Source organism: Eublepharis macularius, chromosome 8 (assembly GCF_028583425.1).
Source record: "Eublepharis macularius isolate TG4126 chromosome 8, MPM_Emac_v1.0, whole genome shotgun sequence".
In the NCBI taxonomy this organism is placed as follows: domain Eukaryota; kingdom Metazoa; phylum Chordata; class Lepidosauria; order Squamata; family Eublepharidae; genus Eublepharis; species Eublepharis macularius.
This window is the reverse complement of record NC_072797.1, coordinates 142815273-142833944: the sequence shown is the minus strand read 5'-3', so window position 1 is coordinate 142833944 and position 18672 is coordinate 142815273. Positions and strand designations below refer to the sequence as shown.

General features: G+C 48.3%; 1 protein-coding gene across 3 annotated transcripts; it reads left to right on the top strand.

Annotated features, from left to right (window-relative positions):
- The first annotated feature begins 8057 nt into the window (after window positions 1-8057).
- Window positions 8058-14873, top strand: CLDN23 (claudin 23). 3 transcript variants are annotated; one of them, XM_054987058.1, is made up of 2 exons: window positions 8058-8087; window positions 13472-14873. In XM_054987058.1, the coding sequence occupies exon 2, from the start codon at window positions 13479-13481 to the stop codon at window positions 14253-14255; it is 777 nt and encodes a 258-aa protein (XP_054843033.1). In that variant the 5' UTR covers window positions 8058-8087; window positions 13472-13478; the 3' UTR covers window positions 14256-14873. The 3 variants fall into 3 exon arrangements, with proteins under 3 accessions (XP_054843033.1, XP_054843030.1, XP_054843031.1); XM_054987055.1 differs by lacking the exon at window positions 8058-8087 and adding an exon at window positions 10276-10413; XM_054987056.1 differs by lacking the exon at window positions 8058-8087 and adding an exon at window positions 10859-10882.
- Window positions 14874-18672: the final 3799 nt, after the last annotated feature.

Here is an 18672-nt window from a genome sequence, read left to right as displayed (position 1 = left end):
CTGGGGCCTCCTGTTGGGGCTGCCTCCCAGAAGCCGGTGTTGGCAACAGCCGCAATGTCATATTTCTCATCACTAGTATGGGTTTTCCTTCTGCAATTACCTGCTTCTGGTTAACTTCTCGAAAGGTGTCGGGGGCTGTAAACTTTGACCAAATGGCACAGAACCCCTCATCTGAACCTGCTTTGATCCAGACTCCAGTAATTCACACGTCAGTGGGAAAATGATTGTCTTTGGCTGTTAATTACTAGGACACCACTTTTAACATCTAGACGCCAGAAATCAGACAAGGGTGACTTTCATTCTTATTTACTTTCATCCAGGGCTTTTTTTCTGGGAAAAGCGGTGGTGGAACTCAGTGGGTTGCCCTCGGAGAAAATGATCACATGGCCGGTGTCCCCGCCCCCTGATTTCCAGGCAGAGGGGAGTTTAGATTGCCCTCCGCTCAGCGGCGCAGAGGGCAAGCTAAACTCCCCTCTGTCTGGAGATCAGGGGGCGGGGCCACCGGCCATGTGACCATTTTCAAGAGGTTCTGGAACTCCGTTCCACTGTGTTCCCCCTGAAAAAAAGCCCTGCTTTCATCCAATTGCTGTTTTCTAAATAAGTCACACTGTATTCAGTGCATGCAAAGGATCCTAGTTGTCTGTATTCTTATTGAGGAGTTACGGAAATGGGCATCGTTTGGGTGCATATATCTGGCTCCCTTGGGAGCCAGTTGTTGTTGTTGTGTTTGCAATAAAGGTGTTCTTATGAGCTGAAACCACTATGAGCTCAAGGCTCAATACAGCACCTCCAAAGCAGCCATTTGTTCCAGGGGGGAGGATCTCTGCTGTGTGGAGATCAGTGGTGCTTGTGGGAGACTTCCAGCCCCTCCCTGGAGGCTGGAAAGCCTGCAAGAGTGTCTGTCTGGCCCAAAGCGGCCCAGGCAAGCTTCCATGGCTCAGAGAGGATTTGAACCTGCATGTCCCAGATCCTGCAACAAGACGCATAGACCAGAAGCGATTGAAAGACCAGCTCTGGAGCAAGGAGCTCTTATTTGGGCGCTCTCACACAAGCCTGTTTTGGGAAGTGTAACCAGAGTTACCTCTAGCAAGTCACGCGCTCTCAGCCCAGCCTACTTCAGAGGGTTGATCTGCTCCAAAGTGGGCTTCCCCCAGGAGAAATGCACAGGCAGGGAGAGAGAAGATTGCACCCCAAACCATCTCTGGATCTCCCTGCCTCACTCAGCCCTACAGAGACTGCCCCCTACAAGGAGGGGTGTGCTGGGCCCCAACACAAACGCTGCTTTCCCAACACCGGCTTCTGGGAGGCAGCCCAAACAGGAGGCCCCAGCTCCAGAACCAGGGTTTGGATGGGCACCAGCAGAACCCGTCTGGTTGTGGGGGGCAGTCTAGTGAGCGCAGGGCTGTGTGATGTGGGGCCATGCAAGATGGTTTGGGGGTGCAGAGGACTTGTATCTTTTACCCTGCTTTGAAGCTGTTAACTCAAGAACTGGGCTTTGTAGGAGGACCCAGTATATGTCCACTTAGAGGGGAGAGTCCACTGAATACGGAGATGTATGATATGTGCTCCTACAGTCTTTATTTTGGGGTACTAAGTTTTTCAACTTCCCCCAATATTTGTGTTTTGCTCTGCTAATAAGGAACTAGGAACTGCGAACCAACTTCAGCTTGGTTCCTTTCCTCAGGTTTCAGAGGGGGACAAAGCAAAGGGTTAGAAAGATAGAGAGGTCAGGGCACTCTGTTTACGGATTACTGTCAACTGCTCTGATTGTCCTTTGATACGTAGATTGCTATTCTCAGGATTTCCTCCTCCTGACTTCCTCCCTCTTCCTTGCTTTGTTCTAGGCAACACCACTCTCCTTCTCCTCCCTCCATCTTGGAAGTGTGGGCTTGTCCTGGAATCCATGCCCATCCTAAGACTAGATAGGTAGTTAGGATCTGTCTCTACTCCTTTCCTATCAAGAGTATGGAGTTCCTACAATAAAGAACTCTTATTTGTTTCCTAAATATAAGCAAGTGTATGCTTTTATTATTTTCTCTCCTGCACACACACCAGCCAGCAGAACCAGCTCACAACCATCTATAGTCACGCTTCCTATGCCAAACAATAGACTCTGCTAATGGCCCAAACATGGAATCCTTTCATTAGGTTTCTGGGGCCTACATAACCATTTATTTATTAAGTAGCACCTATAAGACTCACAAAATTTGTGGTAGGGTGTGAGCCTTCATGAGTCATAGCTCACTTCTTCAGGTACAGCTACAATGTGAGTCCATGTGTCCTTATATTATAATAATAATAACATTTGATTTATATACCACCCTTCAAGATAACTTGACAGCCACTCAGAGCAGTTTACAAAGTATGTCATTAATGATGGTTGTTGTGGATTTTCCGGGCTGTATAGCCGTGGTCTTGGCATTGTAGTTCCTGACGTTTTGCCAGCAGCTGTGACTGGCATCTTCAGAGGTGTCGCACCAAAAGACAGAGATCTTTCAGTGTCGCTGTCTTTTGGTGCTACACCTCTGAAGATGCCAGTCACAGCTGCTGGTGAAACATCAGGAACTACAATGCCAAGACCACGGCTATACAGCCTGGAAAATCCACAACATCCATCGTTCTCCGGCCGTGAAAGCCTTCAACAATATATGTCATTATTATCCTCACAACAACAATCACCCTGTGAGGTGGGTGGGGCTGAGAGAGCTCCTAGAAGCTGTGACTGACCCAAGGTCACCCGGCTGGCTTCAAACTCCAGACCAGAGTCCCGCGTTCTTAACCACTACACCAAACTGGCTCTCTTGGAGAGTGAAGTAATTTCAGATGTTGAATGACAACCGTCAGTGAATCTCCCTGTGAGTTATACCTTCCTACAAATCTCTCTAACCTACCTAGAAATTATCCCCTAATATTGCGTGTGGCTTTAAAGGAGAAGCTCTCTGCACTGGGCTGAATATTTGCAGTCTCAGCATTCTAAGAGATTATTCTTGAATGGAATTTATTTAGGATTTTTTGTAGTAAGAGAGAGTGTGGCTTAAGATTGCTAGGTGTTTATGCTCCTTCATCCCTTTGACCTTCTTCAGAGAAGACTGTCGGTCCTAGAGTTTAAATCTGCCAGAAAATCACTTCTTTTGAGTCCTTTTCCTCTAATCCCAGATTTTGGAAGGGTTTAAAAAAAAGAAAAAAAAGAATGGTGCTTCTCGATGAGTAAAATGCATTCTGCACATGCTCCCAGCAGGCATGCATTCTTTCATACAAGCAACTTGCAGTAAGATGGTTTGTAATGAATGGCTCAAGCCAGTGACCAGGCCGAGCGCAACTAAGCATTTGCTTGCCTGCTCCTGCCCCCCCCCACGGCCCCTCCTATTCCCGCAGTGTATTTCCCACAGCCGTTGCCCCAAGAGCCTGGGGCGGACCCTTTAAGGCCTCTAGCCTGTTAGCAACGCCACTCAGGATGGATTTCATAGGGATGGATTTCGTCAGTGGTTGGCTAATGGCCATCCAAGGCGTTCATGGTCCCTGCAAGACTGAAACGATGGATATCCTGGTTCACATCACCTTCAACTGCTGGCTTTTCGTTTCAGAGGGCAACCCTGTAAGGCAACCGCTGCAAAAATAAACAGGAGTTTGATGGCACCTTGAAGACTCACAACACTATATTCTCTGCGTAAGCTTTCATGGACTAGAGCATATCAGCCAGACTAAAACACTGCCGGTTTTAAAGATGCCACCAGGCACTTGTTTATTTTGCCGGCTGTTCTATTTTCCAAGGGCGAGCCGGCACTTTTCTCTGTCCCCTGGAGCCCTTGGTGCAACCTGAGCCCTTTCTGCAGCAGGTAAGCACTAGAACCTAATTTAGTGTACGCAACACCTCTTCCATTTCAACTTAAAACTATTACAAGCTGCAGGCTTGCGACAAAATCCGGCAGTGTTAGCCTCTCTTTCCTTTCCTTTCCTTTCCTTTCTTTTGTTTGTTTTGTTTAATATAGTTCAGGTGAACCCAAAGCTTGCCTGCTTCAGGATTTTGTCACAAGAAAGCTATTTCTGCCTCTGGATTCTAGCAAACTGTTGCATGGATTGAAGAACCTCGTGAAAGAAAGGTAAGCAGCCCTCGGTCTCCCCCCCCCCCCGGCTTATTCTCCTGTCCTCCCTAGACGGTCATTTTTCTGCTGTGTCCAGTTAACCAGCTTGTGTTCCACTAGGTGTAATCCTAGTTCCACTTCCTGAATAGTTTCCCAGAGAGCTAACTGTTCTTTGGCCTTCAGAGAAACGCAGTCAACACAAGAATGAGTTTTCCACCATTAACAACGTCTTCCCAGAAGATTGCCTGAGCAGGGGCGGTCTCAGCCAATGGGCAACGAACGCAGTTGCTCAGGCCCAGTGCTGGGAGGAGCCCCCTCCCCCAAGAAGCCAGTGTGGCGTAGTGGTTAGAAAAATATTGGACTAGGATCTGGAAGAACCAGCTTTGAGTCCCCCCTCTGCCAGGGAAGCTTGCTGGGTGAGCTTGGGCCAGTCACACATTCTTTGCCAAACCTTCCTCACAGGGTTGTTGTCGGGGGGAATGGAGGAACAGAGAATTATGTTAGTCACATTGGGTCCCTATTATGGTGAAAGGTGGCATGTAAATAAAATAAATAAATAAATAGCCGAGTCCTGCTGCTTGGGTAGCTCTAGCTTCCAGTGGCAAAGGAAAAACACTAGGGGATATCCCTGTTAACCAAGGTAGACTAAAGAACAGCAGGGATATAAAGTGCAGTCAAAAACTATTCAATTAATATATTTAGAATGTGTTAAAGTGCAAAAGTGCAATACAATACATTCAATAAATACAATAAATATATCAGTAAATATTTCTATGCAAAATCAATTCATGTTTGTCTGTCCAATGAATTTCAAAAGTTCTGAAATGTTTTGTAATCACAGAGAGCACCAGGACGTAAGGGGGGTGGGATTCTGACTCGCTGGTCTCCACTAGGTGAATATAATGCCAAGAGGCAGAATTGCCGACGGGATGGTGCAGGCACGATTCTCCAGTTCCCGTTTCGTACCACGTCTTCTTCTTGGGCAATATCTCTAGTGGTTCAGACCTTCCCCACGTTCCTGTGTGAAGTGCCCCAAGAGGCAATCATGTTGTGACAGACAGTCTGTCACAACATGATTGCCTCTTGGAGCACTTCACACAGCGAGTCAGAATTCCATCCCCCTTACGTCCTGGTGCTCTCTGTGATTACAAAACATTTCAGAACTTTTGAAATCCATTGGACAGACAAACATGAATTGATTTTGCATAGCAATATTTATTGATATATTTATTGTATTTATTGAATGTATTGTATTGCACTTTTGCACTTTAACACATTCTAAATATATTAATTGAATAGTTTTTGACTGCCCTTTATATCCCTGCTGTTCTTTAGTCTAGCTTCCAGTGGCAGCAGGGGCCCCGCCCATCTGGCAGCCGCCCTTTCTTTGGCCCTGGAAGTGGCGTGGCAATGATTCTGAGGCCCTGTCCTGGAGTTTGCCCAGGGCCCAAGAATTATTAAGATCATCCCTGGGTCTGAGATTAGGTTTATCCAGGGCTTTTTTTCTGGGAAAAGAGGTGGCAGAACTCAGTGGGTTGCCCTCGGAGAAAAGGGTCACATGGCCGGTGGCCCCACCCCCTGATCTCCAGACAGAGGGGAGTTGGGATTGCCCTAAACTCCGCTCTGTCTGGAGATCAGGGGGCGGGGCCACGAGCCATGTGACCCTTTTCAAGAGGTTCCGGAACTCCGTTCCCCCGCGTTCCCCCTGAAAAAAAGCCCTGGGTTTATCCATCCATCCAATTTGCTGCCATCAAAGTGACACATCCTTGAGTGTGGGGCTACCTCCACACCCCACACATTACCAGAGGCAGGAGAGCTAGACGTGGCGGCTGGGCCTCCTCCCCACAGTGGCTGTTTCACAAGCAGCCAGTCAGGGGCCATCCCAAAATGCAAGGGGGCTGCAATGCAGGCGCCGCTCTGGGATTTTAACAGCCACAGAAGAATAAGAACTTTTACAAGTGCTGCTTTTCTGGAGACAGAGATGCAATGATAAAAAACGGCAGCAGTTGAAATTCTGCCTGTCACAAAACTATTAAAGGATGGCAGGGGGTGGGGGGGCAGTGATTACAGCTGGTTGGTGCAGCACAATTTGAATGGCAGCATTACAGGGAAGGAGGCCAGGGTCTGCTGAATGGGTAAAAAGAATGGAAAATAGCAGCATTTTACCTGTGGCCGTAGTGGAAAGGGCCATCAAGTTGCAGCCAACTTCTGGCGACCCCCACAGGGTTTTCAAAGCAAGAAACAGTCAGGGGTGGTTTGCCATCCCCTGCCTCCGCGCAGCAACCCTGGACTTCCAACCCCGCTCAGCTTCCGAGATCTGACAAGATTTCCTAAGCTTGGTAGGTAAATGTTCAACAGAGAAACATTGTGATGTAGCAGCTAGTTTCAAATCTAGGAGACTCCGGTTCAAATCCCCATTCTGCCACAAAGCTCACTGGATGACCTTAAGTCACTTGCTTTCTCTCAACCCAACCTACCTCACAGGGTTGTTGTGAGGATAAATGGTGAAGAAGAACAGAGATACAAATAGACTAGATAGACAGAATAGATGGTGCCGCAGAGAAAAGAGCGCACTGAGAGTTATTTATTTAGAACGGAAGCTCCAACTGGGTGCTTTCAAAGATAGAAACACACAAAGACTATGTATTGTCGAAGGCTTTCACGGCCGGAGAACGATGGTTGTTGGGGGTTTTCCGGGCTGTATTGCCGTGGTCTTGGCATTGTAGTTCCTGACGTTTCGCCAGCAGCTGTGGCTGGCATCTTCAGAGGTGTAGCACCAAAAGACAGAGATCTCTCAGTGTCACAGTGTGGAAAAGATGTAGGTCATTTGTATCTACTCAGGAGGGGTGGGAATGCTAATGGCGGGAGCAGTGGCTGAACATAGCCTAACTCAAACAGGGCACAGTATCTTATTCCAGGACACCAAAATACTGGACAACACTTCCAACTACTTTGTCAGACTGCACAGGGAAGCCATTGAAATTCACAAGCATAAGCAAAACTTCAACAGGAAAGAAGAAACCTTAAGAATGAACAGAGCATGGGCTCCAGTTCTGAAAAACACCAGGCCAACAAAACACTCCACACCCGACAATAGCCCTGCAGAGAAGATTAGCACATCAAGCACCAATCCATATGCAAAAGAACCTCCTCAGGATACAGTGAAACCTCCCGCCATTAGCATTCCACACCCTGGGAAACTCTTACAGAATGACTCAGTGAAGCCTCCCGCCATTAGCATTCCACACCCTGGGAAACTCTTACAGAATGACTCAGTGAAGCCTCCCGCCATTAGCATTCCACACCCTGGGAAACTCTTACAGAATGACTCAGCTCAACCCCACCCCTCCTGAGTAGATACAAATGACCTACATCTTTTCCACACTGTGACACTGAGAGATCTCTGTCTTTTGGTGCTACACCTCTGAAGATGCCAGCCACAGCTGCTGGCGAAACGTCAGGAACTACAATGCCAAGACCACGGCAATACAGCCCGGAAAACCCCCAACAACCAACACAAAGACTATGCCTGAAGTTTACCATCTAATAAAACAGGTCTCTGAAGAGACAGCATATTAAACAAACAAACAAACAAACAAACAAATAAATAAATAAATAAAAGAGCTCTCTGGAGCTCTCTCAGCCCCACCCACCTCACAGGGTGATTGTTGTTGTGGGGATAATAATGACACACTTTGTAAACCGCTCTGAGTGGGCATTAAGTTGTCCTGAAGGGCGGTATATAAATCGAATGTTATTGTTATTGTTATTATTAAATAACCAATAACCAATATGACATTAGATCATGTTGCCAGCTGACCAGAAACACACACACAGAAGTCAGTCGGTGGGGATAACTGTTTACTTCTCTGAGAAACTTCTATTCCCCCTCTAGAGAGACCTGCTCAGAGCTCCGCCGCTATTATTCCTCCAGACGTCTAGAAGATGCTGTTAAAGGCAGAACTCCAGCGGACAGTTGAAAAGCTGGCAATGCCACTGAAGCTGGTATGTCAAGGGGAATAGGAGGGGTATGGAATGAGATGCTTCCTGCACGATGCACAAAGCCTTTGTTATAAGTCGTTTCTATTTATTCCAAAATTTGTTTTGTGTCTCAGATCATGCAACCTGTTTTGAAGGGTAATGAAAAGAATGCTGTAAGGAAGTTGTTAGCCTGAGAGGTTGCTAGGTCTTTCGAAGAAATGGGTGGACTTAGGTTCAGAACTACTAAGTATTGCCAGGCTGTGGTCTAGCTAAGATACGTGCTTGCTGGCCTGATTAGTAAGTTAGTAACATCCGTGGAACATTTTCTGAGTTCCGCAGAGATTTGATTTTGGAGAGTTTTGTTCTCAGAAAGTTCCATGTTAACCCCCTGGATTTTCACACAAATCAACAGCTCAGCCCTGATTGGCTCTTGAGTAGAGATGGGCACAAACAGCAATATGAACTAAAAAACCCCCCACGAATAGCCCCATCTGCTGTTCGCAAACAAGCTGTTTGTGAGGCCCTATTCTAAATGAACTCTAAATGAACAGGTGACCGTTGCAAGCCTCATTCATTGCTGTTCGTCAACCCAGACAGTCTGGCACCTGCAATCAGTTCCCTTGGCAACTCAGGCAGGGATTGTCTGAACTTCTGCTGTTGCCCTGGAAACCCCAATCTAAACCCAATTTAGCTTGATAGGCAGGTCTTTCTTCCAAGTGTGGACTGGAGCTCCAAATTTGTTACAAGAGGGAAAGACCAGGGGGGAGGGGGGCTCCCAGCTCTGGCTTTCAGGGAGAGACAGCTGCTGTTAGAGAGACAGGGTGAGTGCATTGGAGCTTGAATTTTCATTGTGTGTGGTGGGATAGGGATCTACCCCTTCAGGTTCCAGGGCTGCTGCCAGGCTCTGGGGCCAGGATATTATTTATTACTGGTACCTTTCCTGCTGCCTTCTCAGGTAGGGTTTCTGGGAGTGGTGTGGTAGGGATCTTGATGGCTGGAGGAGAGCCTGCTGGCCCCCACCAACAACAGACTTGTTCGTGAACAGATCATGTTCGTCAATGTTAGTTGTTCATTGTTCGTGGATGGCAACGAACAACGAACACCATGTTCATTTTTTTTTCTGTTCGTGCCCATGTCTACTCTTGAGTTGCTGGGTGATTCGGTGAGTCCTAAAAAGATGGCTTCTTAGCTAATCCAGCCCCATTACTTTCCTCTCTGAGCTAGCTTTCTTCAACCAAGCTCAGACCATTGCGTCCTCTGAGAGCGCACACACCGTGTGTGTTCTTGGGGTGCCTGCCAGTGGCCGTGGGTGACCTCCAGGGGGCTGGCCACCTCCCGCTGATTACTGGCAGGTCAGCAGGCAAGGAGGCAACCCCCCGGGAGCTTGCCCACCACCAGCAGGCCCCCTATTCGTCCCCACAGCATGCCCCTGTGCTGAACCAGCGAGGCACAGGGGAGGGCTCGCATTCTAACGGGCAGGCGAGATAAGCAACAGACGGATGCCAAGCAGAGATGCCGAGGTAGTTAGTTCTCACGTTTTAGATAGGCAGGTTTTACTATGTAGCAACAATAAGGTTTTCTTAATGTTCGTTCTCTGTGTAAGAGTTTTTCATGCTTTTTTCAAATACTCCTTTAAGTTAATAAACCTAACTTTTATTTAAACTGAGTCTGGAATTCATGACTTTGGTGTGGGAACGCCCCAGAAAGGATTCCGAGATTGGAAAGCCCAGGCCTTTGGGACAGGTGGAGCTCTCAGTCTCTCAGACAAAAGGGAACGCATCCCACCTGCCCAATTGCTGGGATCAGTGCTCAGAATTAGGAGGAGAGGCGGCGGCTTCCTGTATAAATTCACAAAGGGATTAAATGTCCTCCTTGCTTCTTCGTGGCTGGCCCTGGAATCTACATGCCCGTCTTTCGACTGAATTAAGTGAGGCGTGTTGATTTGTGTGTTATGATGCTTTGTGGTCCAAAGACCTTTGCTCAGAGCAATACAAATCACTACCTTTGCTCTGCTGCAGGTGTGATTATGAAGTGGTGCAAAACCAGACCCCACCTCCCTGGCAGGATTTCCTGAAGCTGTCCATTTGCCATCACCTGTACAAGGGTAACGTTTCCTGATTCCGCAGTTCCACCTTAGCGTTTGTTCCCCTCCCTTCCTCTTCTTTCCTTTTAAAAAAAATACCACTCAAAACGAGTTTGGCAGCAGCGCTGGCTGAGTTTCTCTGTACACACTGAGGTTTCGGTCAAATTAGCCAGCTCCATTTCTCTGGGCACACAGAGGAACGAAAGCAACAGATACAACCGGTGCTTTTCCAACAAGTCACAGCTAGTTCAGAGCTAGCTGGCTTTGGTAAGCTGCATTCAGGTTGGGGTCAGCTTCAAGGCTTTGGTGGGGGGCGGCACTGGGCAAGGCTGGTGCCTGAGCTGGGAAAAGACAGAGGCCGTGCAAGCGGAGAACTCTTTTGCGCTGCAGACCTTTTGTGGCTAAAATTGAATGGCAGCACTGATCCCTTGGGAGGGTGCAACAAACGTCTGAATTCCCCACCGGCTGGAAATATCCATGTGGAGAAGTCTTATGGCTATTGGATGAGGCAGACCAAGCTTTCAGAAGCGCGAGTGAATTTTTCAGGAGTTCTTCTAGAATGTGATCTGAAGGGAAAGTGATCGAGGCAGGAGGAGCGATTACAGAGCTTGGAGGGAAGTATCAAATTAATCAAGGGTTTCTGTCGGCATGATGTGAGCCACCGACCGTTATGAAGTCTGTTCCTAGACCCCCGTGGGATGTTTGGAAGCTTGGTCAGGCATTCCTCAACTACAAGGTAGCAAGTGGGAAATAAAAGAGAGTTTGCCTGCCTGACAGGGCTATTTTTTCCTGATATTCTACGCAAGTCGTAGGCAACCCCCCTGCAGGTGTACAAAACAGTAGCACATCAGACCGTCTTGCTTGGCAGCACAGCTCCTCCCCAAACCAGGGGGTCTCTTTGACTTGGGATGGGCTCAGGTCACAGCTGGGAAGGCGGTGAGGTCCTGATGAAAGGTCCCTTCTTGTCGAGCAGCAATTACTTAAAAATCGGCATTTAGAGCGTGACAGGTCCAAGAAGGACAGTTTGAGGGCAAACTCCCCTGCTGCGGTGCTTGTGACCACAAGGTCCCCACTCACAAAGCGTGCTTTAGGCCCAGGCATGGTGCAGGTGTCAATCCATTGCATTCAGAGTCATTGACTGAAGTGGGCCATAAGGACCATACCGCTCCAGTCTTGTCCCATCTGCCCTGGCTCCCAGTTTGTTTCCAGGCCCATATGAACCTTCCCAACCGCTGCAGTCATTGTCAGAGGCCCACTTTGGGTGCCTCCGCCACCTGAGCCTAGGTAGGGGGTAATCCAAGGGAGTAGGGTTGCCAGGCCCCCTCAATCTCCCAGCAAGGGATTGGAGCCTGGCTCTTACCTGTGTTCTTTGGGCGGGGCGCACGCTCTCACAAAGTGCAATGATGTCACTTCCAGGAAGTGACATCATCACGCAGCACGCCCCCCCCCAGCACACTCATGCTTCACAGGAGCTCGCGTTGGGGGCTGCAGCAGAGCACAGGAATGCTCCTGCACTCCACAGTGGCCCAAAATGCGCCCACGGATCAGGCCCGTTTTGGCTCAGATAGGGTCCATTTTGAGCCGCTGTGGTGTGAGGGAGCGCTCCTGTGCACTGCAGCAGCCCCAAACAGGCCTGATCCGTGCCAAAACGGGCCCAATCCGCAGTTGTTTTGGCACAGATTGGGCCCGTTTTGGGATGCTGCAGTGTGCAGGAGCTCACCCGCGCTCCACAGCAGCTCAAAATGGGCCCGATCTGGGCCCAAATGGGCCTGTTTTGAGGTGCTGCGGAGCACAGGAGCGCTCCTGTGCTCCACTGCGCCTCAAAACGGGTCCAATCTGTGGGAGCGCACCCCCCCGGTCAGGTAAGTGGGGGTGGGGGTGGGGGCGAGGGCGGGGGATCCCCCGCCCCCACCGGGGGTCTGTCACCCCTACAAGGGAGGGCCTTCTCGGTCGTGGCACCCAAACTCTGGCGCTCCTTCCCTGGGGAGATTTGTCTCTCTCTGTGTCATGTCTTCCACCAGCAGGCAAAGGCTTTTTTCTGTTTGGTATTCTCCCACTAACTCTGATTAGTCCTCCTTTTGTGTTTAGATGTGTTTGTTTTATTTGCTTTAAATGTTTTATATATATTTGCATTTTAAAGGCTGTTTTAATGTTTGAAATGTCTTAATGTTGAAACGGTTGAAATGTTACTTTTGCCCCCTTGGGAGCCCTGAGTTGTTTGGAAAGTCAACATAAAAATGTTTTAAATAAATAAAATAAATATCTCTAAATTTGTGCTTCAAAAAGAAAACCACTAGTACATCATAGTGAAATTTTTTAAAGCAATCTTTCTTTAGTGAGTTTATAAAGTACCTTTTGCCAAGTTCAACCTTTTTATCCCACCCCCCTTGTTTGTGTATCTACACACTCACCACAGATGATGTTTTTCTGATTTGTTCCACGAGCAACAAAGTTACCCACCTCGGCTGACAGAAACACTGGATGCACTGTTTTGGGACGCCGCGGTGTGCAGGAGCGCTCCCGCACTCCACAGTGGCTCAAAATGGGCCTGATCTGGGCCAAAACGGGCCTGTTTTGAGGTGCTGCGGAGCACAGGAGCGCTCCTGTGCTCCACTGCGCCTCAAAACGGACCCGGTCCACGGGAGTGCACAGCTCCATAGGGGCGCGTGCACAGAGGGTGAGCACCCGCCCCCCCCACTGGCAGAAACACTGGATGCATTTTCAGAGGACTCAGTTTGTACTGGGGGCAACAGCCAAGCCTGGTAGGAACATCCAAGACCACCCTTGAACAGAAGGCCGAACCCAGGGTTGCCAGCGGAAGCGAGGGATCCCCTGCCCCCAGCCTCTGCCCCCCCTCACCTGGCCATTGCGGGGGAGTGTGGGTAATGGGCCCAGGAGCTTTGGAACGTGGCCCTGCATGCTCCAGAACTTTTCATTGTTATGGCAGGAATGACGTCATTCCCGGCGCAACGAGGAAGAGCTCCAGAGCTCATGCGTGCCAAAAAGGCATGGGGAGGGCTCGAATGTTTGGCCCCACCATGCTGTGGGCTTGATCAGGATTGGGTCATCGTGGCATTTTTAAACAGCCGGAATCCAGCTTTAAAATGGGAGCATCCACCATAGGTTGGACCCTGAGGCAGGAACATCTCGTTTGGGCCTTCGAGGGCTCTGGGAACATGACCCAGCATTGTCTTCAGTGCATAGGAAGGCCACAGCCATTAAGTGCATGCTCTTACCTCTCTGTGAAAAGAGTCTTTGAGGGTTAGGGAAAGACGTTTTGAAAATGTATTTAACACTAATGGCGCTTCTCCATCTGCCTGGCCAGACGCAGCATGCGGACCCCAACGGCCATGATCGTGGGCATCGTGCTGGGACCCTGCGGCCTTGTCCTGAACCTGACCAGCACCCTGGCTCCCAACTGGAGGGATGTGAAACAGATCCCTCGCAGGCCTTCGGACCTGGTCCAGCACCAGGGCATCTGGGACATCTGTGAGGAAACGGAAAGCACTCGCCAGACCCAGTGCAACATCGGAGACAGCCTCGAATACTTCTCCCAGCTCCCCGTGCAAGTGGCCAAGGGGCTCATGCCCGCCTCTCTGGCCACGCTCATCCTGGGGCTGGTCGTGGCTTCCCTGGGCGTGCGCTGCTGGACAGACACACCCCATTCCCTGCTGGCTGGGCTTGGCGGCCTCTTGCTTTTTGCCTCTGGGCTGCTGAGCCTGATTGCCGTTTCCTGGTACAATCATGAACTCTATAATCTACCTGCCATTACTGACAGCACTCTGCAGGTAGGCTACTGTCTGGTCCTAGGTTACCTAGGTAGCTGCCTGGAAATTATTGGGGGCATCTCCCTTACCGCTAGCTTTCATCGGTGCTGCAAGGAACGCAAGCTAAAGAAAGCCGCTACGAGTTACAGTTATCCACCTGCCAACAAGCAGGTTCCAGCCATCACCATGGCCACAGCTTCCTCTGTTGACAGCAAAGATTTAGAAATGCATTACAGGACTCCGACGCCCAGGTCCTACACCAACTCTCTGGATGTACTGGAGGATGAACGGGCTAGTACGCACAGCTACAGGAGCAGGCTCCCCTGTGACTCCGATTTATAGCCCTGTTCAGGGAAACCTTTGCAGCAGAGGACAAAGTTCAAGTGGGGCTGAGGAGGAAAGCTTATTACAAAACTAAGTTAGGAGGACAACAAGGTGCCTGGCCAGGGCATATCCATCAGTACATTTCATCTTAGCCTACCTCTCTACAACAGGGTGCAGCCGCTGTTTCTTGATTCACTGAAGTGTATCGATAAAGAGTACAATTTCTTTAGTCAGCAAATATTATTTGGATGTTAAATTGCAATTGCAGAAATAATGGCTGTAGGGCCATAGACCATTCCTGCTAATGGGAAGGTTGGTGTGATTTTCACTGACAACTCCTCATGCTATTTCTTCAGGGGCTGTCCCAGTTCAAGGAACCTTTTGTATTGTGGTGAGAGGGGGAAGGCAAAGAGGTCCCATTCTACCGATGGAACTCTCCCAGGACCCAAGCCCACCTCTCTCTTCATCCATCGATCAAGGAGGAGCAATCGTCTTGGTTAGCAAGTTTTGGAAGGATGAGGGGAGGCTCAGGGTGGACAGTCAGCATGGAACAGTGGGAACTAAAGCACAAGAACTCCACGTGAAAATATGAAATAATGGGAATAAAATAGGAAGTGCCAAAGTCCTTGTCAACCACTTGAATGCTTTTGCAGTTTTATTCGTTGTTCATTCCTTAAAGATCAACTGGGTGGGAAAGTACCTCAATTTTTTCCTGAGCTCCATGTTTAAAAGGACTAGAAACTTACTATTTTTTTAAAAAATGAAGGCTGAGAAGGTGGGGAAGGGACCTGGAATATCCCTGAGGCGGGCCAGGCTTCCCCTGCAGTTACACCCCAGCTGCTGTTATGAGTTTACTAAGCTAACGGTGGCCTTCCAAGCCCAGTGACTTTAATGGGTTTAGAAGGGTGTGACTTTGCTTAGGAGAACACATTACAGCAGGGTGTGACTATGTACTTGGGACATATGAAAAGGGGTTTTATTTACAGATGGATACACAAAATGCAATACACAATGGGTAAAAATAACCACTGCATGCCAGTTTCAGTTGCCCTGCCTGTCTTGCTTGCCTGAGTGAATGCTGTGCCCATCAAACAAACAAAGGAAACGTTCTTCTCCCCAGTCCTCCACTGTTTACTTCCGCAAGGGCACTTAAAGCAGGTATTCTGTTGGAAGGCATGGAATGCTCTCCTGTGCAGTTTCAGGTGGGTAGGTATGTTTTTCCGCAGTAGTTGAACAAATCTGAGTTTCGTAGCACCTTAAAGATCAACAAAATTGTCCAAGATACAAGCTTTGTGAGTCAAAAGTTCACTTTGTCAGATACCTAAAAAAAGTGAGCTTTGATTTTTAGAAATTTACACCCTGGACCGTTTTGCTGATCTTTAAGGTGCTATTGGACTGCACTTTTGTTCACCTGTGCAAAGGAAATTTGTTAAAGGTGATATACTGATGCTGGCGCTTCTAGGGATGAGAGAGGCAGGACAATCCCACGCATGTTTGCTCAGCAAAACATACTCCCAAGTAAGTGTGCATAGGATTGCATCTTTGATATGTGATCTAGAAGCGGTATGTATGTTCTAGATACGATGGTGTTGGGGGCTGGTTACCCAACTTGACCATTCACCCTGCTTTAAACAGCTTTGGATCCATTCAATCATCACGGTTTCCACCCCTGCTCCTGAAGAATCCTGGGACTTGAAGATTAATAGGGTGCTGCGTGAAAGCGGTTAGAGATCTTTGTCCCTCATCTCTTTGCAGAGCTAGGATTCCCAGGAGAATGAATGTTGAGCATGGCTCTTTCGCAGAACAGTTCTCAGTTGTGTTTCTGCTACAAATAAAAGGGGAGCTACAACGCATCACCTTTCTTCACTCTCCCACTCTGAGGCAAATTTCCCTGCCAAAATCCAGGTTTGCCTGCCTTGGCTGAGCAGCCCCCAGTAACGTGTCTGTATGTGTGTGGTTTGAGGTTTGTTTTGTCCCACCCTGATAAGCAGTTATAATTTTGGCTTTTTAGCACAGTCCAGAAACTTGATGGGGGGGGGGGAAGCAGGGGCTGTCTTCCTCTGTGTTGGAAATGGCACTGGAGGCTGTATAACGTTCAAAAGAAACAACAACTTGTTTTATTTAAAGAAACTAGGTGCTTATGTATTACCCCCTATGTCGATCCTAGGCTGTCACTCCCTTCCCCCTTCATGTGTTCTGTTATTGCCATGTTGAGGACCATTTCCCTTGCAGGAGAAGATTGAGGGATGTTGTTACCATTAGGGCAAAAGATTTCTTCTTTCCCTCACTCCAGTAGGGAACCTGTCTGACCATCCCTGTCAGACTGACTCACAAACTCTACTCAACTCAAAAAACCTGTCAGCAACTGTCATCCTGAGGGCTGGTTCTGACTGACCAATCAGAGATGAGGGAATAGCCTGTCAATCAAGCTCTCATTTCTGGCAGTGTTAACTCCCTCCCTTCCAGCTCTCTGAGTGTTGCACTTAGGAAGCCTTTAAAGTGCATTCCGTCACAGGAGCACTGTCGTTTTTTAACTGTACTGGAAAGAATGAGAAATCATCTTAAAGGAAGTAAGGCAGCAGTAGAATCAACAGTTAATATTAAAATTATTTTGATAGTTCATGCCAAGAGTCCTCTAAAACTGCATTCTCGCTTGGATCCCGTTTTGTGCAAGAGAACCAGCACTTGAAAAAAGCTTTTCTCCCCTCCCACTGCTGCTGGCTGTCTCTCCCAACCCATACCCCCAGAAACGCATGGGGCAGCAGGAGAGCGGAATCAGCAAAAATCGTATCTCTTTTCCAAGCCTCTATTTCTCAAACTGACTAGCCACATGTCCAGGGTTGGCTCAGGGTATATTGCCACCCCAAGTGTGGTGGCGCAGGACTGGCAATACCAGCCATACCAACTGCCTCCTCCTTTGCCGTTGCTGGGGTGTTAAACAAGACCTGTATATGCTGTTTGAGAAGCATGATTACAGAGCCTGTCCCCGTTACTTTTAACAGGTGGGAATCAGTCATACCACGTCTGAACATGGAGGTTCCAATGAGCTACCATACAGACCTCCCATTTACCCACCCAGGGTGGAGATTTACCCACCCCTAATTTTCCACCTGAGAAATTGAAAATGGCCTCTACATAGTGGAGCTCTAGAAATTCCCCTTATTCTCTATAGTGAGGACCATAGAGACTAAGCAGGCAGCCTAGAGTGTCATCCAGGTGTGACATTGTTAGAGATTTATGGTATTTTATATATTTAGTTTAGTAACTTAGCAGAGTAACATAGCAGAGTAATTTAGTCAGAAGCGTTTGAACCCTCACAAACGTGCATTAATTAATCCTCAGACAAAATTCATAGAAAGATAGAACTTAGTTTATTGTAGCAGATTTCTCCATAGCAGTATCTTCTGGTAATAACAAGGGAATGATCCTATCTAAAGAGTTACATTCTCTAGGCTAATACCACGGCCTGAAACTAGGCAGCGAGGTTGTAGGTGCAGGTTTGTGGCCAAAGAGAAGGGCTCCATGAGGAGCGTGGTGGCTTTACATCTTTTCTCTTTGGAAGAGCATGAGGGAAGGTGTGAAATCTCCCAAGAGGCACAGAGGCAAGAGAGGAGGAGTCAGGAGGCGTTCCCACCTTAGACAAGAGAGTGGCAGATTGCTAGACTTATACATTACATTCAAAGAGACATGCAGCGCCCCCCAGTGTCCAAAGGCAGGCTGAGTCGCCTATTCCAACAGACATAACATCCTCCCCAACTTTGCCATCCCCAGGCACCACACCCCAAATCTCCTGGCATTTGCTAAGCCAGTGTAGGAAACCCTATCACAGCGAATGATCGTCAGGCTTTTTCGCTCAGTTTGCAAAAGGCATATAGGATTATTTGCTTCAGCTATCTGTTACTGAAATCAAACACTATGGAATACACTGGATCACTTTACATTCTGATATGTACACTGCATGTTTGTTCCCAGCTTTTGTTTCATAATCCATTTTCCACTTATTTTATACACTACGCTGAAATTTCACTCTTATTGAAAATGTGTCTCTGTACAAAATAACTTGAAAGGATGTTATATGAAAAACATCCTATGAAAACTTTCATCCTTTTAGTAGTAATCGATAGTCATTATCAGGGCTTTTTTTCTGGGAAAAGAGGTGGTGGAACTCAGTGGGTTGTCAGCACAGGGAGCAACTTCTGGTGGGAGATAGTGCCCCTGGTACCACATGCGTGCGCGCAAAGTGCACACGCTCCCAGGACTGCACAATGACATCACTTTGGGCCAGCTGGAACAAGGGAGGGTTTTAAAGTTTAAATCACCCTCAATGAAAATGGTCACATGGCCAGTGGCCCCGACCCCTGATCTCCAGAGGGGAATTTAGATTGCTCTCCACGCTGCAGTGGCGCGGAGGACAATCTACCCTCTGTCTGGAGAT

Excerpts from the sequence above, each read along its gene's own strand:
- CLDN23 (XM_054987058.1), top strand. The coding sequence starts at position 13,479 with ATGCGGACCCCAACGGCCATGATCGTGGGCATCGTGCTGGGACCCTGC.